Source organism: Asparagus officinalis, chromosome 7, assembly GCF_001876935.1.
Source record: "Asparagus officinalis chromosome 7, Aspof.V1, whole genome shotgun sequence".
NCBI lineage: Eukaryota > Viridiplantae > Streptophyta > Magnoliopsida > Asparagales > Asparagaceae > Asparagus > Asparagus officinalis.
Window position 1 is genome coordinate 81,118,657 of NC_033800.1, and position 26,065 is coordinate 81,144,721.

General features: G+C 38.7%; 1 protein-coding gene across 2 annotated transcripts in view; it reads right to left on the reverse strand.

The window, feature by feature from the left end:
- Positions 1–26,065, reverse strand: part of LOC109849070 (protein ROOT HAIR DEFECTIVE 3 homolog 2-like) — a 74,917-nt gene that overhangs the window by 15,599 nt on the left and 33,253 nt on the right. For both annotated transcript variants that reach the window (XM_020418855.1, XM_020418854.1), the window contains one exon: positions 2,844–2,922. In XM_020418855.1, the coding sequence (XP_020274444.1) occupies positions 2,844–2,922 (79 nt within the window). The remainder of the gene's footprint in view (positions 1–2,843; positions 2,923–26,065) is intronic.

Sequence of the window (26,065 nt, forward strand, 5' to 3'; positions counted from 1 at the left end):
TTTGTTTATAGTCCACATTAGCCAAATAGCCTACCATGCACTATTGTTTCCTTTGATTAGCTTGATCCTATTAGCCTAATTTTTGTTGATTAAACCCACATATGTAACCTTCAAAATCCGATTGTATCCCTTACCCATTGTCTAAGCTAGTGGAGCACAATTTATGATATAATGGGTTATGTGAGCAATGAAATGTAAGATTGGGGGTGTGAAAGTAGGTGTTTGCTTCTTTTATACAAAAAGAAAAAGAAAAAAAAAGAAATGAAATTGAGAAAAAAAAAGATGAATAAAGTGTCATCTTTATGGTGTATGTAATTGCGGGTGTCGAAAGAATTCATTATGGCATACTAAAAGGAGTAGTTGGAAGAAGTTCTTTAATAGATGATGGAGTTTGTTTGAATTTCATTGATCTTATTTTGAGATCAAATATTTTACAAGTATCGCTCCACTAGTGATAGGCTTTCAACTACAATCCCAAATATATATCCTACCTTTTGACCCTAGCCCCGTTGCAACCAATAAAAGACCTCATGATTTTTTTGCATGCATTAGTTTTTGAAGTGGTGGAGAATCGAGATGAAATGCAAGCTTATGGATTGAATACATCCATTCGGAAGAATTTTGAGTGACATAATCACATCCTTAAACACATGAGAGATTGAGAGTCCACTTATCCTAAAGTGAGGTCTACCAATTTAACTACCTGAAGGTCTCAATTTTAGTACTTCGGGATTGAAGCTAGTTACATGAATTTCTTTTTCCTACTTTGACTTGAGAATTGGATAGGATGGCTATCCTTGACTTGTGACGCTTGTGATCATAAATAAATTTTGAAATGTGATATTGTTGAGAGTTTTGGAAATTAATTTGTTAACTCCCGATGAAAAGTATTTGTTTTGTGATATGTTTGATATTGGTTAAAGGATTAATAAGGGGGTGATCCCTACTCTATTTGGCTTTCACTCCTAATTTTTATTGTCTATTTGCTTGAGGACAAGCAAAAGTCTAAGCTTGGGGGAGTTGGTAAACACGTAAAATATGCATTATCTTAGTGTGTTTTAAGCATGATTTACGAGTGTTTAATGCATATTTCGTGTTTAGATCGAGGATACTGCTGTGGTTTGTGTTCTTATATGTAGGTATTGGCTCAAGATTGAAAGATTTGATGATCGTTGGAAGTTTTACAAGAGTTTGAAGCAACAACAAGATTTTGAAGGCATGGTTCGTGAAGAAAATGGATGCACGAGTATGAAGAACTGGAATTTCGACCATGATGCAGTTTGAATCAAGAAAAACTCAAAAGATGAAAGTTGTAGATCTCTTCAACAGGATTCCAATGCAACTTGAATCACCTCATTCCGAGGTCGGACGCAAAAGTTATAGCCAAAATACCGAAAACTGAAGAAACAAGCACAAAATCAGCAAAACAGCCCCTACCACACCCTGGTGTGGTGCAGACCACACCGGTGGCGCGGGAATTAGTTATTTTCCAGATTTTTGGAGACATATAAATAGATGTTTTGACTTAGGGTTTTGGATATCTTTTGTTATGTTCTTTTAGCCATCAACTAGCAACTATTCTAGGGTTCAAGTATTGAAGGAAGACATTAATCTCTTGTAGAAGATTGGATTGCAAGTTCTTATTTTGAAGATTTCAATTGAAAGACGGGTTAATTCTTTCCTCTCTTTGATTTATTTCTTCTTATGATTGATTTGCATAATTATTTGATGTCTTCTCTTATTCCAATCATGTGTGAGTAGATTTCTTGTCTAGGATTGGGAAAGAACCCAACTTTTCGGTGATTGATGATGAATTGATATAGGTTCTTGGTGAAAGTTTAAATCTTTGAACTTGATTTCTAGTGTTTTAATTTTGTTGATTCGCTTGATCACCGTATTAGCAATCATAGGTAATTAATTGAAGGACTGAAAGGTGAAGATTAATATCGGATCTCTAGAAATTAAGCAGGGAGCTCGAACCACGAAAGTAGGCTAGATTACTTGGGGATTTGATTTGGATTAGCATAAAGCTTAATGGGTTTAACTTAATCTTAATTCCACGAAAGTAGGTTAATTGAGATTGATTAGGCACGATCTTTAGACCTTGAAAGAGGCTTTAGATTAATTTAGGCTAATTCACCCTTTTTAGATTAAACCAACACCAAGAATTGAAATAATTCATCATTGAACACCTAAGTTGTGGTGATAACCCAATCCTAGTCCTTCATTATATTGAATTCCATCCGATTAGTTGTTTATTTTATTTCTTTTATTAAATCTCTTCTAATTTACTCATTGATTTAGCTAGTTGAAAACGTGAAACTTGGTAGATAACCCCTAGTCCTTGTGGGATCGACCTTGATAGCTACAACGAGTCCGTGCGCTTGCGGATTTTGCCTATCAATTATGCAATTATATCAAATTTATTCTTCCAAAGAGAACCAATTAGACAATACAATGTAGCCTCTTGTTCTGCAAAAATGACCTAAATATATAATGAACTATATAAACTATGTATACAATGTAGCCTCTTGTTCTGCAAAAATGACCTAAATATATAATGAACTATATAAACTATGTAAAGTGTTTAAACATCGTGGAACAAAATACGTTGGTAATAAGATCAGACAGCTAGTTCCTCAACTAGATAACATGTTTCAATGTCATTGTTCATGCTCAGTCTACCTTTCCAAAGCCAATTGCAAAGATATTGACAGGCTAGCAATGGTATGAAACATAATTGGACATTGATCAATTATGTTCTAGAGTTTCTTCTTCACATTGATAGAAAGAAAATATTCAAAACTCAAAAGAAGAAAATGGAAAGAAGAGTTCATCCTCACTTTCAGTGCTTCAGATTCCAGTTGTTGCCGTTTTGCTTTCCGAACACCTTTATCATAGTGAAGGGTCTCCATATCATATCTACAATAAAAGACTCATTACATAAGTAAGGTCTGATAGTTTAAATTCATTTAATTATGTTGTCCAACTCTATTGATTACACCCAAAAAAATGTACATAACTGAAAAAATATATATATGTCAAGATAAAGAAAGGAAATTACTCTGCAGAAACTTATATGAAATTCTGAAACTATTAACACTATTGACAAACAAATGGAAAGAGATGGAAAGATCTCACTAAGCCAAATGTTTTTGGAAACACAAAGTACAATAGTATCATACTACTTTTAGGAAATTTCAAAAAAAATAAAATAAAGACATCTATAAATTGTGGTGTAAATTAATAAGGCAAATGATCGAATCATGGGGAAAAACCCCATCACCTTTTACTGATTATCAAAATCAAGGAATGTGTGTGGGTAAAATGAATCACTTTTGTGCATCAAATCAAGGTTAATCTTATTGTCTGAGAGCGTTTAAAATTGATTAACCTAATTAGTTCTGATATGTTTGAGAAAAGCTTGTATCCCAAAAAAATGAGTGTCTTCATGTATAGTGTATTACTATTGAGAAATTAGGGCTTCAAGTTATTCTTCATTGATAGAATTGTTGGCTTATATAACCTTACACACATTTACACAAAAGCCCTCACAACCCCTAAGGCCATGGCTCTGTAATAAGCCCTCTAACACTCTTTAATTAAATTACATTCTCAACACTCCTCCTCAAGATGGGCGAAAGATATCTATTAAGCCCATCTTATTACACCCTCTAGCTAGATCTACTGAGCTAAGCCCTTTAGTCAAGCAGTTTGCAGCCTGCTCCTTTGTTGTAACATGACCTAACTCCAGTAGCCCACTGTTCAGCTTCTCCTTGATGAAGAATCTATCAATCTCAATGTGCTTAGTTCTGTCATGCTGAACTGGGCGGTTGGCAATACTGATAGCTGACTTGTTGTCGCACCACAAACTCATCTTGACCCCTTGGTCAAGGTTCAGCTCCACCAACATGTTCTTCAGCCACATCAACTCCACAACCCCTAAGACCATGGCTCTGTAATAAGCCCTCTAACACTCTTTAATTATATTACATTCTCAACACTCCTCCTCAAGATGGGCGAAAGATATCTATTAAGCCCATCTTATTACACCCTCTAGCTAGATCTACTGAGCTAAGCCCTTTAGTCAAGCAGTTTGCAGCCTGCTCCTTTGTTGTAACATAACCTAACTCCAGTAGCCCACTGTTCAGCTTCTCCTTGATGAAGAATCTATCAATCTCAATGTGCTTAGTTCTGTCATGCTGAACTGGGTTGGCAATGCTGATAGCTGACTTGTTGTCGCACCACAAACTCATCTTGGCCCTTTGGTCAAGGTTCAGCTCCACCAGCATGTTCTTCAGCCACATCAACTCCACAACCCCTAAGGCCATGGCTCTGTACTCTGCTTCAGCTGTTGATCTCGTCACCACAGATTGCTTCTTGCTTTTCCAGGAGACTAAGTTACCTCCTACAAATATGTAATACCCTAAGGTAGACCTCCGATCATCTCCGCAGCTAGCCCAATCTGAATCACAGTAGCCCTCAATATTCACATGGTCACTCCTCCTGAATCTTAGTCCTTTGCCAGGGGCACCCTTTATATACCTCAGTATCTTGTATATTGCATCCATATGACCCTTCCTCATGTCATGCATGTAGCGACTATCACGCTTACCGCAAATGAGATGTCTGGATGTGTGTGACTAAGGTAGATCAGTCTGCCCACCAATCTCTGATATCTCTCACGATCAATAGGTTCTCCTGCCTCAGTACTCAGCCTGAAACTCTGATCAATCGGTGTAGCAGCAAGCTTGCACCCCCAACATACCCGTCTCTGCAGAAGATCCAGTGCATACTTCCTTTGGGAGAGAACAATCCCCTTTGGTCCATGAGCTATCTCTATCCCAAGAAAGTATCGAAGCTGACCCAGATCCTTCACTTCGAATTCTTTGCTCAATCTTACCTTGAGCTGAACAATCTCCTTCTCATCATCTCCTATGATGATCATGTCATTCACATACACTGCCAGCATAGTGATGTGACACCTACTTCTGAAGAATACAGTATGGTCGGCATTGATCTGTTTGTATCCCATACCAACCATGGCTCTCCTAAACCTGTCAAACCATGCTCGAGGGGACTGCTTCAGCCCATACAGAGACTTCTTCAGCCTGCAGACCTTACCTACTATCTGTCTTGTGCCACATCCAGGTTGTATCTCCATATACACATCTTCCACTAGATCTCCATGAAGAAACGTATTCTTCGCATCCAGTTGGTGTAGTTCTCATCCACCATTTGCTGTCAGAGAAATCAACGTCCGAACAGTACTCATCTTCGTCACTGGTGTAAAAGTCTCATCGTAGTCAATGTCGTATGTCTGGCTATATCCTTTTGCCACTAGTCGTGCCTTGTATCGTTCAACCTTCCCTTCTGGGTTCTGCTTCACGGTAAACACCTCCTTTTGCCACTAGTCGTGCCTTGTATCGTTCAACCTTCCCTTCTGGGTTCTGCTTCACGGTAAACACCCACTTGCATCCCACTGCTTTTTTCCCTGCGTTCAACCTTCCCTTCTGGGTTCTGCTTCACGGTAAACACCCACTTGCATCCCACTGCTTTTTTCCCTGCTGGCAGTATCACTAACTCCCACGTGTGGTTCTTCTCAAGAGCCCCCAGCTCCTCATGCATAGCTGTCTTCCACTTTGGGTCCTTAGCATCCTGCCAGTTGTTAGGTATAATAACAGAATCTAATGATGCAATGAATGCTCTGTGTGAAGGGGATATGTGAGAATAGGAAACAAATTGAGCTAGATCCCAACCATATCTCTCACGAGGATTTCCCGTATTACCGCGAGTAGTCCTCCTTACTGGCATTGGAGTGGGAAGAGGGGTAGAAGTATGAATGGTATTACCTGAATTGGAGGGTAGTGTAGGTGTCTCAGGAGTTGGAGCAGAGCTGGACGAAGGACTAGGCACTGGCACTATAGGGACTGTAGCCACCTCTGGCTCCTTACTATATGTAAGCAACTCCTCCTGATCTATAGGCCTAACACCCCTTGTCTCATTCTCCTCCCCTTCATCTTCATCCTCCTCTGAGTATGGAATCAAAATTGGGATTGACCCCCTTGAGCTCTCATCATTCTCCCCTGCTCGCCTCATACCTCTAGTATCGGGCAAGTCGCCAAAAGGTGAAGTAACCCCCACTGTGTAGTACGGCTCAAGCTCCCGAAACCGTACATCCATGCTGACAAACAACATTTTCTCCAACGGGCTCCAGCAGACATACCCTTTCTGGGTGCCATTGTATCCCACAAATATACACTTCACAGCCCTAGGGTCTAGCTTCCCTACCGATGGTCTGTTGTCCTTCACAAAGCACACACAACCAAATACCTTCAATGGTAGGGCTCCCCCGTTATCTCCCTTCAGTATCTCACGAGGTGACTTCCACTCCAACACACTCGAAGGCATCTTGTTGATTAAATGAGCAGCAGTGAAGACTGCTTGTCCCCACAACATTTTTGGGACATTCATCGTCATCATCATACTCCTAGTAACTTCTAGGAGATGTCTGTTCTTCCTCTCTGCTACCACATTCTGAGCTAGAGTGTATGGACATGTAGTCTGGTGTAGAATCCCCTGAGCTGACAGATACCCTCTGATAAACACGTAAAATATGCATTATCTTAGTGTGTTTTAAGCATGATTTACGAGTGTTTAATGCATATTTCGTGTTTAGATCGAGGATACTGCTGTGGTTTGTGTTCTTATATGTAGGTATTGGCTCAAGATTGAAAGATTTGATGATCGTTGGAAGTTTTACAAGAGTTTGAAGCAACAACAAGATTTTGAAGGCATGGTTCGTGAAGAAAATGGATGTACGAGTATGAAGAACTGGAATTTCGACCATGATGCAGTTTGAATCAAGAAAAACTCAAAAGATGAAAGTTGTAGATCTCTTCAACAGGATTCCAATGCAACTTGAATCACCTCATTCCGAGGTCTGACGCAAAAGTTATAGTCAAAATACCGAAAACTAAAGAAACAAGCACAAAATCAGCAAAACAAACCCTACCACACCCTGGTGTGGTGCAGACCACACCGGTGGAGCGGGAATTAGTTATTTTCCAGATTTTTGGGGACATATAAAAAGATGTTTTGACTTAGGGTTTTGGATATCTTTTGTTATGTTCTTTTAGCCATCAACTAGCAACTATTCTAGGGTTCAAGTATTGAAGGAAGACATTAATCTCTTGTAGAAGATTGGATTGCAAGTTCTTATTTTGAAGATTTCAATTGAAAGACGGGTTAATTCTTTCCTCTCTTTGATTTATTTCTTCTTATGATTGATTTGCATAATTATTTGATGTCTTCTCTTATTCCAATCATGTGTGAGTAGATTTCTTGTCTAGGGTTGGGAAAGAACCCAACTTTTTGGTGATTGATGATGAATTAATATATGTTCTTGGTGAAAGTTTAAATCTTTGAACTTGATTTCTAGTGTTTTAATTTTGTTGATTCGCTTGATCACCGTATTAGCAATCATAGGTAATTAATTGAAGGACTGAAAGGTGAAGATTAATACCGGATCTCTAGAAATTAAGCAGGGAGCTCGAACCACGAAAGTAGGCTAGATTCCTTGGGGATTTGATTTGGATTAGTATAAATCTTAATGGGTTTAATTTAATCTTGATTCCACGAAAGTAGGTTAATTGAGATTGATTAAGCACGATCTTTAGACCTTGAAAGAGGCTTTAGATTAATTTAGGTTAATTCACCCTTTCTAGATTAAACCAACACCAAGAATTGAAATAATTCATCATTGAACACCTAAGTTGTGGTGATAACCCAATCCTAGTCCTTCATTATATTGAATTCCATCCGATTAGTTGTTTATTTTATTTCTTTTATTAAATCTCTTCTAATTTACTCATTAGTTTAGCTAGTCTAATAACGTAAAATTTGATAATTAACCCTAGTCACTGTGGGATCGAACTTGATAGCTACAACGAGTCTGTGCGCTTGCGGATTTTGCCCTATGAAGTTTTTGGCGCCGTTGCCGGGGACTACGGTGTTAATATTGAGTGCTTACGTTATTAAGCTAGACTAGTTGACTAATTTACTCATTGATTTAGATAGTTGAAAAACGTGAAAGCTTGGTAGAGTAACCCCTAGTCCTTGTGGGATCGACCTTGATAGTACAACGAGTCGCCGTGCGCTTAGCGATTTTGCCTATCAATTAATGCAATTATAATCAAGATTTATTCTTCCAAAGAGAACAATTATGACAATACAATGTAGCCTCTTTGTTTCTGGCAAAAATGACCTAAAATAATAATGAACTATATAAACTATGTATAAATGTAGCCTCTTGTTCTGCAAAAATGACCTAAATATCATAATGAAGCTATATAAACTATGTAAAGTGTTTAAGACATCGTGGAAGCAAATACGTTGTAATAAGATCAGACAGCTAGCTTCCTATCAACTAGATAATCAATGTTTCAATGTCATTAGTTCATGCTCAAGTCTACGCTTTCGAAAGCCAATTGCAAAGAATATTGACAAGGCTAGCAACGTATGAAACATAATTGGAGCATTGATCAAATTATGTTCATAGAGTTTCATTATTCACATTGATCAGAAAGAAAAATATTCAAAACTCAAAAGAAGAAAATGGAAGAAAGAGTTCAATCCTCAACCTTTCAGTGCTTACAGATTCGCAGTGTTTGCCGTTTTGCTTCCGAACACCTTTATTCATAGTGAAGGGTCTCCATATCATTATCTACAATAAAAGGACATCATTACTAAGTAAGGTCGAATAGTTTAAATTCATTTAATTAATGTTGTCCAAACTCTATTGATTACACCCAAAAATGTACAGGAACTGGAAAAAATATTTGTCGAATAAAAGAAATGGGAATTACATCTGGGCAGAATACTTATAGTGAACTTCCTGAAACTATTAACACTAATGACAAACAAATGGAAAAGGATGGAAAGATCTCACTAAGCAAATGTTTTTGAAACACAAAGTACAATAGTATCTATACTACTTTTAGGAAATTTCAAAAAAATAAAATAAAGACATCTATAAAATTGTGGTGTAAATTAATGAAGGCAAATGATCGAATCATGGGGAAAAACCCATCACCTTTTTACTGATTATCAAAATCAAGGAATGTTGTGTGGTAAAATGAATCACTTTTGTGCATGCAATCAAGGTTAATCTTATATTGTCTGAGAGCGTTTAAAATTGATTAACCTAATTAGTTCTGGATATGTTGAGAAAAGCTTATATCTCCAAAAAATGAGTGTAATTCAATGTATAGTGGATTACTATTGAGAAATTAGGGCTTCAGAGTTAATTCTTGCATTGATAGAATTGTTGGCTTATATAAGCCTTACAAACAGCATTTACATACACAAAAGCCCTCACAACCCCTAAGGCCATGGCTCTTAATAAGCCACTCTAACACTCTTTAATTAAATTACATTCTCAAAACACTGCCTCTCAAGATGGGCAGAAAGATATCTATTCAAGCCCCATCTTATTACACCCTGCTAGCTAGATCTACTGAGCTAAGCGCCTTTAGTCAAGCAGTTTGCAGCCTGCTACCATTTGTTGTAACATGACGCTAAATCCAAGTAGCCCACTGTTCACTTCTCACTTGATGAAAGAATCTATGCAATCTCAATGTGCTTAGTTCTGTCATGCTGAACTGGGCGGTTGGCAATACTGATAGTGACTTGTTGACGCAACCACAGAAACTCATGCTTGAACACCCTTGGTCAAGGTTCAGCTCCAACGCAACATGTTCTTTCAGGCCAATAACTCGCACACTCCCTAAGAACGCATGGGCTCTGAATAAGCCCTCTAACACTCTTTAATTATATTAGCATTCTCAACACTCCTCCTCAAGATGGGCGAAAGATATCTATTAAGCCCATCCTTATTACAACCGACCTCGTAGCTAGATCTACTGAGGGCTAAGGCCTTTAGTCAAGCAGGTTTGCAGCCTGCTCGCTTTGTTGTAAACATAACCTAAACTGCCAGTAGCCGCACTGGTTTCAGCTTCTCCTTGATGGAAGAATCTATCATCCTCAACTCAATGTGCTTAGTTCTGTCATTGGCTGAAACTGGGTTGGCAAATGCTGATTACGCTGACTTGTTGTCCGCACACAAACTCATCTTGGCCCTTTGGGTCAAGGTTCAGCTCCACGCAGCAATGTTTCTTCAGCCACCATCAACTCCCCCACAACGGCCCTAGGCCTCATGGCTCTGTACTCTGCTTCAGCTGTTTGATCTCGTCACCGACAGATTGGCTTCTTGCTTTTCCAGGAGAACTAATGTTACGCTCCTACAAATATGTAATAGCCCTAAAGAGTAGACGCATCCGATATGCTCGGCAGCTAGCACCAAATCTGATCAACAGTAGCTCCTCAATATTCACATGGTCACATGCCTGCCTGTAGATTCTTAGTCCTTTGGCCAGGGGGCACCCTTTATATACCTTCAGTATCTTGTATATTGCATCCGATATGACACCTTCCTCAATGTGCATGCATGTAGCGACTATCACGCTTCACCGCAAATGAGAGTGTCTGGAAATGTTGTGTGACTAAGGTAGATCAGTCTGGCCACCAATGCTCTGATATCTCTCACGATAATAGGTTCTGCACTTTGCCTCAGTACTCAGGCCTGAAACTCTGGATGGCAAAGTCGGTGTATGGGCAGCAAGCTTGCACCCCCCCAAACATACCCGTCTGCTGGGCAGAAGATACCAGTGATACTTCCTTTGGAGAGAACAATCCCGCTTTGGTCCAATGAGATATGCTCTATGCCAAGAAAGTATCGAAGCTGACTGACCAGATCCTTCACTTCGAATTCTTTGCTCAAATCTTACCTTGAGCTGAACAATCTCCTTGCTGCATCATGCTGCCTATGAATGAATCATGGTCATTGCACAATACAACTGCCAGCATACGTGATGTGACCCATAGCTTCTGAAGAATACAGTATGGTCGGCAATTGATGCTGTTATTGTATGCCCATACCAACCATCGGCTGCTCAAACCTGTCACGCATAGCTCGAGGGGAACTGGCTTGCAGCTCATGACAGAGACTGTCTTCAGCGCTGGCAGACCCTTACGCTACTATCTGTCTATGTGCCACATCCAGTGTTGTATCTCCATATACACATCTTCCACTAGATCTCCATGAAGAATATTGTATTCTTCGCATCCAGTTGGTGTAGTTCTGCATCCACGACATTTGCTGTCAGAAGAAATCAAACGTCGCGACAGTAGCTCATCTTCGTCACTGGTGTAAAAGTCTGCATGTCGTAGTCAATTGTCCGTATGTCTGGCTATATCCTTTTGGCCACTAGTCGTGCCTTTGTACGTTCAAACCTTCCCTTCTGGGTTTCTGCTTCACGTAAACACCACATTGCACCGGGTGTGAAAGTAGGCCGTTGCTTCCTTTTCATAATTCTTTCGAAAAAAAGAAAAAAAAAGCTAATTTCAAAAAAAAAAGATGAATAAAGTGTCATCTTATGGTGTATGTAATTGGCGGGTGTCGAAAGAATTTATTATGGCCATACTAAAGGAGTAGTTGGAAGAAGTTCTTTTAATAGATGAGTGGAGTTTGTGTAGATGTCATTGATCTTACTTTGAGAATATAATCTTTTGGCAACATAGCTCCACTAGTGATAGGACTTCAACCAATCTCAAATATCTATCCTACCCTTTTGAACCCTAGCCCATTACAATCGCACATAAAAGACGTCAATGATTTGTTGCATAGCATTAGTTTCCGAAAGTGGTGGAGAATTGAGATGAAAAATGCAAGCTTAATGGATTGAGTACATCGCATTCGGAAGAAATTTTGAGTGACATAATCCCATCTTAAACACATGAGAGATTGAGAGTCCACAATATTCCGTAATAGTGAGGTCTACCAATTTAACTAACTTGAAGATCTTAATTTTAGTAAGGCTTCTGGGATTGCAAGCTAGTTCATGAATTTCTTTTCTACTTTGACTTGAGAATTGGGATTGAGGAATGGCTATCCTTGGACTTGTGACGGCTTGTGATGGGTAAAAATAATTTTTGACATTGTGATATTGTTGAGAGTTTTGAAAAATTAATTTGTTAAGCCCTCCCATGAAAGTATTTTGTTTTGTGATATGTTTGATATTGGTGTAAATGATGATGAGGGGTGATCCGCTACTCTATCTGGCTTTTCAACTACTCCTAATTTTTATTGTTGTATTTGCTTGAGGATAAGCAAAGCTAAGCTTGGGGAGTTGATAATACGTAAAATATGCATTATCTTAGTGTATTTTAAGCATATTTACGAGTGTTTAAATGCATATTTCGTGTTTTAGATCGAGGATAACTGCTGTGTTTGTGTTCTATATGTAGGTATTGGCTCAAGATTGAAAGATTTGATGATCGTTGGAAGTTTTAGCAAAGAGTTTGAAGCAAAACAAGATTTTGAAGGCATGGTTCGTGAGAAATGGATGCAGCGAGTTAGTGAAGAACTGGAATTTTTCGACCGATGATGCAGTTTGAATCAAGAAAACTCAAAGATGAAAGTTGTAGTGCTCTCAAACAGGATTCCAATGGCAACTTGAATCAGCCTCATTCGAGGTCTGACGCAAAGTTATAAGGCCAAAATACCGAAAACTAAAAGAAACAAACAGCAAATCACAAAACAGCCTAAAACCACACCCTGGTGTGGTGCAGATCACACCGGTGGCGCGGGAATTAGTTATTTTCCAGATTTTTGGGGACATTATAAATAGATGTTTTGACTTAGGGTTTTGGATATCTTTTGTTATGTTCTTTTAGCCATCCTAAGCAACTATTAATAGGGTTCAAGTATTGAAGGAAGACATAATCTCTGGTAGAAGATTGGATTGGGGCAATTTCTTATTTTGAAAGATTCAATTGAAAGACGGGTTAATTTCTTTTCCTCTCTTTGATTTAATTTCTTCTATTTGATTAATTGCAATAATTATTTGATGTCTTCTCTATTCCAATCATGTGTGAGTAGATTTCTTGTCTAGGGTTGGGAAGAACCAACTTTTTGGTGATTGATGATGATTAATTATATGTTCTTGTGAAAGTTTTGATGCTTTAAAACTAATTTTTAGTGTTGTTAATTTTGTGATTCGGCTTGATCACCGTATTAGCAATGCATAGGTAATTAATTGAGGACTGGAAAGGTGAAGATAATAACGCCGGATCTCTAGAAATTAAGCAGGGAGCTCGACCACTGAAAGTAGGCTAGATCGCTTGGGATTTGATTTGGATTAGCATAAAAGCTTAATAGGGTTAATTTAATCTTGATTCCACGAAAGTAAGGTTTAATTGAGATGTGATTAGCGCACGATCTTAGACGCCTGAAAGAGGCATTTAGATTAATTTAGGCTAATTCACCCTTTCTACATTAAAAACAACACCAAGGAATTGAAATAATTCAATTATTGAACAACCTAAGTTTGTTGGGTGATATAGCGCCAATCCTAGTCCTTCATTATATTGAATTCCATCCGATTTTGAAGCTTTTTCCGGGCAAGCTCAAATCTCGTTGGTCCGGACCTTTTCAAATCCGTGAGGTTTTCCTAGTGGAGTTGTTTAAATTTGGAGTGAAACAACGGGATCTTTTAAGGTGAATGGGCAACGATTGAAGCACTACATTGTAGGGGAACAACACGAGAAAGGGGTCACGTATACCCTTTCAGATCCCCCTCCGTCGGAGAATTAAAAGAAAAAGGGGTCGAGCTCATGACCATAAACGAGCGCTTCTTGGGAGGCAACCCAAGTTTTCATCCATTTTATTTATCTTATTTTATTTTATTTTATTTTATTTTTATTTTTTTAGGCAATTGGATCGGCACAAATTTAACTTATAATATTTTTGATCATGCAGTTGTGAAGAAATGAAGACATTTAGAAAAAAAAACTGCAGAAAAAGGAGTTAAAGATGGAGTGGCAGAGCCTACTACACCCGGGGTGGTGTAGACCACACCCACGGTGCACAGTAAAAAAAAATTCAAAGCCTACCACACCCAGGGGTGGTGTAGACCACACCCACGGTCCACAGGAAAACAAATTCCAGACTCTCCCACACCCATCTCCCACACCCGTGGGTCGCTGGTTAAAAAAAAACCGAAAATAAAACCCCTCTTCAACCCAGCAACCACACCCCTCTTTCCTCTTCTTTGCCCTAACCCAAATCAACGCCCCTCCTCCCTCACAACCAGCGAAGAGCCGCCCCTCCTCCCCTCTTCAACCGACCAAGCCATCCGACCGTCGCCTTCCTTTAACCTCAGACCCAGATCTGAAACCGCCGCTCGCCCTCTCCCTCCATCGCCGGCGCGCATCAACCATCGCCGGCCATCTCCGCCACATCCCCTCTGCTTTCCCCTCTTCGATCAGCGACCCGCCCTCAGCCAAACCTCCGACCGGATCTCCGACCACCTCCGGCCTCCCTCCCTCACAACCAGCGAAGAGCCGCCTCTCCTCTCCTCTTCAACCGACCAGCGGAGCCGCCCCTCCTCTCTCATCATCACCGCACCGCCACCACATCAGCACCGTCCTCATCCTTCATCTCCCCGACTCCAACCTTCGTCATCACCACCGCGCATCAACCATCGCCGGCCATCTCCGCCACATCCCCTCTGCTTTCCCCTCTTCGATCAGCGACCCGCCCTCAGCCAAACCTCCGACCGGATCTCCGACCACCTCCGGTCTCTCCTCTTCAACCGACCAGCGGAGCCGCCCCTCCTCTCTCATCATCACTGCACCGCCACCACATCAGCACCGTCCTCATCCTTCATCTCCTCCGGCTCATCTCATTTGCCATGGATCAGGAATGGTGTGCTGTTGTCAAAAGCCTTTTGGATCTGCTATTTCAAGGAACAATAGCTTTAGGTGGGCTCTCTCCTAATGAGCTTGCATTGTCTGAAGGTCTTCTGCATAATGCTGTTAAAAAGAACTCTAGGTTAATGGTAGAATCCCTGTTAAGATACAAGCCTGATTCTGCTGCTGAGGATCGTAATGACTTCTTATTTAGGCCAGATGTGCCTGGCCCCTCCAAAATTACACCTCTTCATGTTGTGGCATCTACGAACGGTGCTGAGAGTGTACTGAGTTGCTAATTGTTCAGAATAAATCTTATGAGCGACCAATCAATTTAGTGGCTTAAAGTATCAAAGGAGAGGAAGAAATACCCGACGGAGCATTTGTTGTTCTGACCAGTGAGTAGGTACATCCGCTGCACCCTTGCACTAATTTCTATCTTATTACATTGAGGACAATGTAGATCTTAAGCTTGGGGGTGTATGTTGTTCATTCATTGGTTGTCTGTCTATAATTGCCTAATTTTCTTTTATTTTAGTTTTTCTTTTGCTTTGTTTCTTTAAAAAAAAAACTAAAACAAAAACAAAATAGGAAAATGATCTCCTGATGATGACATGAATGCTTAACCTTTATCGATTATTGAACTAGATAGATGCTCATTAATTGGGACTTGACAACTTCTTATAACATCTTTCAATTGATTCTAAAATGCTTTTGATTGCAAGATAACAATATGGGAGAACCGAACTTGAATGTTCTCTTGTCTTATAGGATTTAGCATTTATGTGGCTAGCGTCATAACCATTACTCTATTGAGACAAGAGGGGAATTAAATTTGGTACACAAATAAAACCCGTGAGATTTTGAGCCTGAAATTGGATGCATTACATATCCAATCATTATTTTCTTTGCTTGTGTGATATTCTCCAATGGTGTAGGATACTAGAACTTGCATTGAATCTCTTCAAGGCCACATATAACTTTTGTATGCATAAAAGGTGATTGAGGCACATTTTTGTTTATAGTCCACATTTGCCAAATAGCCTACCATGCACAATTGTTTCCTTTGATTAGCCCTCTTGAGCTTATGAGCCTAATTTTTTTTTGATTAAACCCACATATGTAACCTTCAAAACCCGATTTTATTCCTTACCCATTGCCTAAGCTAGTGGAGCACATTTTATGATACAATGGGTTATGTGAGTAATGTGGTGTAAGCTTGGGGGTGTGAAAGTAGGCGTTTGCTTCCTTTTCATAATTCTTTCGAAAAAAAAGAAAAAAAAACTAATTCAAAAAAAAAAGATGAATAAAGTGTCATCTTTATGGTGTATGTAATTGCGGGTGTCGAAAGAATTTATTATGGCATACTAAAAGGAGTAGTTGGAAGAAGTTCTTTAATAGATGATGGAGTTTGTGTAGATGTCATTGATCTTACTTTGAGATATAATCTTTTGCAATCATAGCTCCACTAGTGATAGGCTTTCAACCAATCTCAAATATCTATCCTACCCTTTTGACCCTAGCCCCATTACAACCACATAAAAGACGTCATGATTTTGTTGCATGCATTAGTTTTCGAAGTGGTGGAGAATTGAGATGAAATGCAAGCTTATGGATTGAGTACATCCATTCGGAAGAATTTTGAGTGACATAATCCCATCCTTAAACACATGAGAGATTGAGAGTCCACATATCCTAAAGTGAGGTCTACCAATTTAACTACTTGAAGATCTTAATTTTAGTACTTCGGGATTGAAGCTAGTTACATGAATTTCTTTTTCCTACTTTGACTTGAGAATTGGATAGGATGGCTATCCTTGACTTGTGACGCTTGTGATCGTAAATAAATTTTGAAATGTGATATTGTTGAGAGTTTTGAAAATTAATTTGTTAAGTCCCGATGAAAAGTATTTGTTTTGTGATATGTTTGATATTGGTTAAATGATTGATGAGGGGGTGATCCCTACTCTATTTGGCTTTCACTACTCCTAATTTTTATTGTTTATTTGCTTGAGGATAAGCAAAAGTCTAAGCTTGGGGGAGTTGATAAATACGTAAAATATGCATTATCTTAGTGTATTTTAAGCATGATTTACGAGTGTTTAATGCATATTTCGTGTTTAGATCGAGGATACTGCTGTGGTTTGTGTTCTTATATGTAGGTATTGGCTCAAGATTGAAAGATTTGATGATCGTTGGAAGTTTTACAAGAGTTTGAAGCAACAACAAGATTTTGAAGGCATGGTTCGTGAAGAAAATGGATGCACGAGTATGAAGAACTGGAATTTCGACCATGATGCAGTTTGAATCAAGAAAAACTCAAAAGATGAAAGTTGTAGATCTCTTCAACAGATTTCCAACGCAATTTGAATCACCTCATTCCGAGGTCGGACGCAAAAGTTATAGCCAAAATACCGAAAACTGAAGAAACAAGCACAAAATCAGCAAAACAGCCCCTACCACACCCTGGTGTGGTGCAGATCACACCGGTGGCGCGGGAATTAGTTATTTTCCAGATTTTTGGGGACATATAAATAGATGTTTTGACTTAGGGTTTTGGATATCTTTTGTTATGTTCTTTTAGCCATCAACTAGCAACTATTCTAGGGTTCAAGTATTGAAGGAAGACATTAATCTCTGGTAGAAGATTGGATTGCAATTTCTTATTTTGAAGATTTCAATTGAAAGACGGGTTAATTCTTTCCTCTCTTTGATTTATTTCTTCTTATGAGTGATTTGCATAATTATTTGATGTCTTCTCTTATTCCAATCATGTGTGAGTAGATTTCTTGTCTAGGATTGGGAAAGAACCCAACTTTTTGGTGATTGATGATGAATTGATATAGGTTCTTGGTGAAAGTTTAAATCTTTGAACTTGATTTCTAGTGTTTTAATTTTGTTGATTCGCTTGATCACCGTATTAGCAATCATAGGTAATTAATTGAAGGACTGAAAGGTGAAGATTAATACCGGATCTCTAGAAATTAAGCAGGGAGCTCGTCCATCTGATTAGTTATTTATTTTATTTGTTTTATTAAATCTCTTCTAATTTACTCATTAGTTTAGCTAGTCTAATAACGTAAAATTTGGTAATTAACCCTAGTCCCTGTGGGATCGACCTTGATAGCTACAACGAGTCTGTGCGCTTGCAGATTTTGCCCTATCACCCTCCAAGTGTTCTGTTGGTGTACTCGGTCCTATTATCCGACCTCAACACCTTTACTGTTGCACAATACTGAGTCTGGATGTGCTTATGAAAATCCTTGAAACAACCAACTACATCACTCTTGTTTTTTATAAGATACACCCAAGTGACTCTAGAGAAGCAATCAATAAATATAACAAAAAACTTATATCCATTTATAGAATTTACTGGGCAGGACCCCCATACATCAGAGTGTATTACTTCAAACTTACAAGAACTCCTACTATCCGAACTAACATAAGAGCTTATAGTAAGCTTTCCAAACTCACAAGCATCACACTGAAGCTTCTGCTTATTTACTTTTTCAAACAGAGTTGGATACATTTTTCCCAAAATGCCGAATGACGGATGTCTCATTCGTTGATGATAGAGTATCAACTCATCTTCTGCACACTTTAGCTCCTCTTGTTCCCGTCCTCTCAACCACAGATGTCAGCGCTAAGTCCATCTCTTTCCGGTCCAGGTACCACAGCCCGCTACATCATGTCCCAGTCCTAAATCTTCGCCCTGTCCCCTTCTCCTGGAAGATCACCTTGAGAATGTCAAAAGAAACAATACAATTTAATTGGAGGATAATGGCACTAATGGATAACATGCTAACAGGAAATGAAGGAGCATGCAGAACATTAGATAAAGTTATAGAACATGTACAACTAACGGTGCCCTTACTAACCACACCCTATACCATACCATCAGCGATCTAGATACTCTCTGCTTCTTCCAAGTGAGTGTAAGATAAGAACTCACTGGCATTACCTGTCACATGTCTGGATGCTCCAGAATCCATTATCCAGGTGATGGATCTTCCCTCGTTTGGGTGTGCGTGAAGGGCGTAATTGGCATAGTCTCCTCCTGAGAAAGTAGTTGATGCCCCCTCAGACACATCATCTACTGCTCTCTGCTTCCTCCTCAGTGCTGCCAAGAGTGCCCGATCCTCATCAGTGAAGATCATCTCAGCTTCTTCCCTTTCTGCCACCGTCAAGTTTGCCCGGTGGCCTCCTCTTCCACCTCGCCTGCCTCCACGGTCACGACCACGACCTCCAGCCTGACCACGTCCACCCCAGTCCCTCTCCTTGGGTGGCTTAGGACACATCTGTCTCCAGCCTGACCACGTCCACCCCAGTCCCTCTCCTTGGGTGGCTTAGGACACCTCTCCGCCGTTGAAGCACTGCCTAGTCTCTCCTCTAAATCCAGTGTTACCTGGGTTGGAGACCACCAGTGTAGACTTCTCCCCTGTAAGTCTAGCCAGTAGCCTGATACGGCTCTCCTCCTGTATCATGGCCAAGACTGCCTCCTCCAATGGTGGGATCTTCGTCTGGGTTAGTAGCAATGTCGTCCTCTGCTCATACACTAAAGCTAAGCCTCAGAGGAATAACATGGTCCTCTTCTGCAAAGAGGCTTCGCGCTCCTTGCACTCCGGGTCCTTGCAGCTCGCTAGGGGTGAGAAGTGATCGTGATCGAGCCACAAGCGCTCCAACTCTGTGGCGTACTCCTGTACAGTCCTCTCTCTCTGAACTGTAGCGCTGATCTCCTTCTCGATTTGGAATACCCTCAAGTTATTTCTCACCCCATCGTAGGTCCTTCTCAGCTTCTCCCAGACATCCTGCATCCTCCCAAGGCCATCCACTATGGCAGCAATAGGCTGGACTACAGAATTCAGAAGCCAAATGTACACCAACATATGAGTGGACTTCTACTCATCTCTTTCTGCGGAGCCCTCAGTCGGTTCAGTCTTCTCCCCTATCAGATATCCCTCCAGGCTCCTCCCGGCAAGGGTATATTTCACCCATCGCGACCAACTTAGATATGTCGCGGGTCCATCGAGCTTTACATCGATAGGTGGAAGCTTCACCTTCTTGGGTGGTGGCTTTGTTGATCCCTCTCCCTTCGACAACCTCATTAGTAGCATCAGTGTTAAGATCTCATCAGGATTCAACTTTTTGATGATCTCCTCCATCAGATTTTTGCCAGTCTCCGTCATCGATCCAACTTGTATTCTTGTGGTGCGCATCGAAAAATCCGGCAACACTTCGACAACACAACAAGAAAGTTAGATCAATAAAAATTCCTGTTTCACTAAGGAAACAAGAATTAAAAGCAAGATATCTCAACAATGTGAGATATCAGTTCTTCCTCTCATCAGTTCGAGGACTAACCTGTCGAGGGAACCTAAACAAGCTATTACAATTCGAGAAAGGAAAAAAAGTCATCTAATACGGATTACAGATTTTTTTTTCCTTCTTGGTTCTAATCAGCACAACAGACAAATCCCCCCCTTTTTTTTCTTCTTCTCTCAAAAAAACTCCCCACGACAGACAAATCTTCCCACGACAGACAAATCCCCTTTTTTTCTTCTTCCCCTACTCCGGCATGGGCCACCTAATCCCAATCCTCGAGCTCGCCAAGCTTTTCACCGCTGATTGTTTCTCTATCGCCGTCGCCCTCGTCGACTCCCCCCGTTCTCCCCCCCACCAGCTCGTCCTTCATCGTCGCATTCTCATCGGCCCACCCCTCGATCTCCTTCCACCTCCTCCTGCTCGATTGAGGACAGAATCCTTCACGATGCTATGGGAGATCGGAACAAAGGGGTCGGCATCGACGAGAGAACCAGGCCTTCTTCAACGGCGTGTCCTTTGCGAGATCTCCGGCCAAGGCACCAGTGAAAGCTCCGACAAAGTCTCTGGCGAAGAAGGCTGTACCAACGAAGGAGCAGATTTGGGTCTGCTGGCGTTGGAGATAGGCTTGGTCGGGACTTCGGCTGACGTCGTCTTCGTCATCGACGAACTTGGGAATGTCGGGAAAGAAATCGTCGGGTTCACCAGACAAACGGAGAGGCGGCTAGGTTAGATAGCTCTGATACCATATTGAGAAATTAAGGCTTCAAGTTATTCTTCATTGATAGAATTGTTGGCTTATATAGCCTTACACACATTTACACAAAAGCCCTCTAACACTCTTTAATTACATTACATTCTCAACAATTACCTCATATGGAAAAAGTGAAAAACAAAACATAAATACAGTGTTAGAAAAAATGCAGATTCCACTAACAGGCCTACCAAGAACAGAAAGTGACAGGTAGACACATGCACACAAGTATGCACAAACACATGACAAAACTCAACCCCCACTCCAAAAGAGAAGGAATGGTGACAGAGTTCTTTTTTATTAGATAGCATTTGGATACCATGGTGTTTTTAGTGTTTCCATAGTGTTTCTGCTGAAAACAAAACACCATGTGTTTGAAAACGATGGTGTTTTTGTTAGACTACAATATCAAAAGCCAACAACACTTAATTTCAAACACCAAAAAGGCGTTTCAAGTTTGGCGTTTGTGTTTTGAGTTTTAAGGGTGTTGATATAACGTCTGATATAGTGTATTAATAATATATTTAATATAATATATTTGTTACATAACATAACATAATATAATATTATATTATATTATTTAATATAATACATGACAACGTTAGTTTCCAAATTTATCAATGCCATGTTAAATACCGTTAATTAATAATACATATAATATTATAATTAATATAGTAAAATAATTATATTTTAAATACTATTATATATAATATTAATAGTAAATAATAATAAGATAAATATATCAATAAAAATATAATAATAACATAAAAACATATTATATGTGTTATATAACATAACATAATATAATATAACTCAAGCTATTAAAGAGAACTTAAAGAGAAAATTTGGTTATTCACAACATTGCCTTCATTCATAAAACTTCCCACTATATATAGAGGTTACAGACTCTACTGGACTTCACTTATTACAGACTCTTCTCAACAACTTTACAAAAGATGAGCTGATTCAAAAGAAAAAATCATTTTGTCTGCCATTTACTTCATTAAAGATAACCTGACTCAAAAGTAGCTTTACAAAAGATAAATCATAGTGTGTTGCTTTCATTCATCTCCGGTAAACATGTCACCGTTTTCAAATAGGCGAGGATCATAGTTATCCATTAGGGTAGTTAAATCACTGTAAAAAAGATCTTGTAGATCCGGTTTCTCATATTGTAATTTTTTCAAGGAGTTTTTGATGCACTTTGAATAATAATGCTTTATTTAAGCATCCATCTTCTAGATGATCATGAAATGTTTTTAGTCCGTAAAAACCACTATCCTTATACTGTCACATCGATAGTTTTCTTTATCTAAGGCTTCTCTCTTAGCCTCTAAATATTCTTTCATATTGTTCTATTGATTTGCTTCCTAATCAAAATCTTCTTCTTTGAAGGTGTTGAGTTCTAAATATTTTCGTGAATTTTTTCTTTCTCATGCGCGTTTGATTGCGAACACGAAATATGAGTCGCACGTCGATTCACGTGTGTAATTTTTGAGAGTACACGCACTGGATTTGAGCACGCACGAGCGTTAGAAGGTGTGTAATCTATATTTCGAGTTTATCATGATAAAAAGTGATGTAGATTGCATCTCATGATAGTTTGAATGCTTGAGTGGGTTAGTTGGTATACCGTCATGAGACCGTGGTAAACTACACTCAGGGTGGCTAGTTGGTATACTGTAATGATACCGCGGTAGACTACATTCCGTTATGCATTATTATTTTCTGGAACATGGTGATATGCCTATTTTCGCAGGGCGATTTGAGTAAGGTAGGTGATGCTATAGGATTTTGTAAGCGCCTTACTCAGCATTATTATTTTATGATAGAGGATAGAGAATCACATAGATTGTATTCATGCTCCCATGTTATTTACCCGAGTAGGGTATAAGACTGAGTTTTCATACACGACATATTCTATGCGAGCTTTATTTTATCGGATATTTATTCTTGTGACTGTGCTACCTACCCGAGGGTAGTGTGAGATATTTGTACATGACTTGTATTGGATGAGGTTTGAAAATTGTATTGCTTTTATTTACTCTTTTATTCATAGGATTTTGAAGTTGGTATTTGGCGATTCACAATTTGAGATACGAGGTATATACATGAGAATTATCTTGTTTTGATTATTTCGCTCGACGTACCCGTTCTCGTATTGTGGATTTCTAAATATCAATTTTCGTTTATTTCAGGATAGATGATTTATATATCTATATGTATTAACCTGTATTTTATATTCCTAACCCCCTGGGGGCGGTAGAGATGATCTCGCTAACGCTTTGACACTCGTTGTTTTTTTTTCAGGCAGCAAGCCATACATCCGGAGAGTCACTAATTGATGGAGATGTAGTTTAGCTCACTATCATATATTATTAGTAGTCATTAGTGCTCCATAGTAGTTATTGTCTAATTTCAGACATTATAGATGTATTTTATTTTGGAAGGCTGAGTGTCTTAGCATTTTTTCAGTTGACTCTATGTATTGAGAAATTTCATATTTATTTCAGTCTATCAGTTGTACTCTCTTTTATTCAGTTGGAACGTGATTATGTTTATTTAGATCTCTTTCCTTTATCATGTTCATTGCATTATTACCTTTATTTTATTTGCTTATACCTACACTTTTTTTGTTTAATTCCACTAGAGAGATATTACTGTGATGGTGAAACGTGTTTTTGCACAGTGTGGGTGCATGAGAGATTTGACATCATTGGGTTCACCTTGGACTACAGTCGTGTGAAACCAGGGGCGTCACATGCTGCTCCTGTACTAACTTCTTTAGGCTCACATTCTTGATAGTAAAATGTGAGGTATAGTATGGACTTGGAATTACATGAACATTGTCTCACTTTTTTAGGGAAAATAAAGCTAATTTATCAATTTTAGCTTTAATAAGCTGATTTATTTCTGGAGGTAACTTTTCAAGTTCTTTTATCATCTATTTCTTGTATTCCAACCTTCTTTCTGGTGTCCATAGATTAAATTAATCAATGAACTGCCAGAAATCTACCTCTTTTATGGATTCGCGTTTTTTCTTGTACATAGTCTTGGACATAATCTTGGATTCTCCGTTTAAACTCTTCCATTTTATTTTTATCATCTCTAACTTTTATTTTTAGCTGTAAATTTTCTTATTCTAATTTATTTACCTTTAAACCTAGTCCATTTGTAGTATTTCTAACTCTGTAACTCTAGAAATTCCGAACGGTCAACCATATAACATTGAAGTCTTGTAGTGCATCACCTATAATTCCCTGATCTCTCCATGGTGCGGATGTTCTAAGTAACTTTTCGAATGCTTTAACATTAAAAGAGCTAGTGAGGTGTATCTTTATTTGTGCTTCTTGTAATAATAATTTTCGTATAAGACGTGATCTATAATTTGAATTGTTTCCAATAGTCTAACTGTAGCCTGTAACTTGGGCAAAGCTTCCAGATGCTGAATTTGATAATGACTTCTTATATTTTATTCCACAAAATCTGATCAAAAACCGAAAAGGATTTCTTCTAAAAGAAAATATGTAACTAGAAGAAAATATAAAAAGAAATGTACATGCTTTAAATGCGAACAAAAAAGACTACATACAAGAAAAAAGCGAAGCCCTAAAAGAGGCAGATTTCCAACAGTTCATTGATAAATTTAATCTATGGACACCAGAAAGAAGATTGGAATAATGAAAATGGATGATAAAAGAACTTGAAAAGTAACCTCCAGAAATAAATCAGCTTATTGAAGCTAAAAGTGATAAATTAGCTTTATCTTCCCTAAAAAAGAAAGACAATGTTCATATGACTCCAAGTCCATACCATACATACCTCACATTTTACTATCAAGAGTGTGAGCGTAAAGAAGTTAGTACAGGAGCAACATATTATTTAGAAAGAGGAACAAACCCTAAAATCATGATTGACAGAATTGAATACGATCAATTTAAATACTTTCCCAAAATGATAAGGAACATTATTCAAGAAATGAATCCGCTTATTAAAGGAATCGAAATTGATATAGTAGCTTTATATCCGATCCAATTAGAAGCAGAAATTTGTTCTTCATTCCAGATTTGGTTCATGCAAAAACCTACTACGGAAGAACCTGAAGAACTCAGCATCTTCAAAGAAAAAGATTTTAAATGGGAAGCAAATCAATACAACAATATGAAAGAATATTTAGAGGCTAAGAGACAAGACTTAGATAAAGAAGACTATTGATGTGACAATATATAAGGACAATATATAAGGACAGTGCTTCTTTACGGACTAAAAACAGTTCATGATCATATAGAAGATGGACCCTTAAATGAAGCATTATTATTCAAAGTGCATCAAAAACTCCTCGAAAAATCACAATATAAGGAACGGGATCTACATGATTTTCTTTACAGCTATTTCTCCTCATAAAAACCCTTCCTCCTCTTAGAACTCTTTCCACACCCAAAAAAATGCTGTAGAAAACTACTGTTTATAGCCTCGCTATCTGTTCAAAAGTTGGTTTACACAAGTAGTTCGCATAGCTGGTATCAGAGCTATTTTAAGATCCATTTTCTCCATAGTAAAGGCATAATTTTCAACCTTTAGGGGATACTCCCTTATCTCTCTAGTCATGTTTTTATTTTGTTTATGTAAACATCAGTTAAGAACCATTCATGTTTTATTATAATTGATGTTTTTCTTATCAAACCGTAAGAGGGACACTTGAATTGACCTTAGTGAGATTAATTGCCCAGAGTTGGCCTAGCAAGGTCGTCCGTATTTGGCCATATTGTGAATAGCTTAGGTCTTGAATTGGACATAACAATAGAGATGGCCAACGGGACGAATCAAGTCGATTCGTCCCGTGTCTCATACAATTCCAGAATGAGATGAATCAAATTCATCTCGTTTTGATTTCATACAAGACGAATTCAGGCCCAATTCGTGACCCGTCTTATGGCGAGATGAGTTACGACTCGTCTCACCACGAGTCTAACAAATTGAGCCTTTTTTCCCAATATTTTTCCTCCGTATTTTTTTGTTTTTCAAATTTTTTTCTCTGGACTTATATTATTATTTTTTATATTTTTTATTTTTTATAAGAAATGTACCGATTACAAGAAATAAGGAGAAATAAATAGAAGAAACTTTTTTATTTTTATAAAATAATAACATATTCGCTTCACATAATCATTATACATTGGA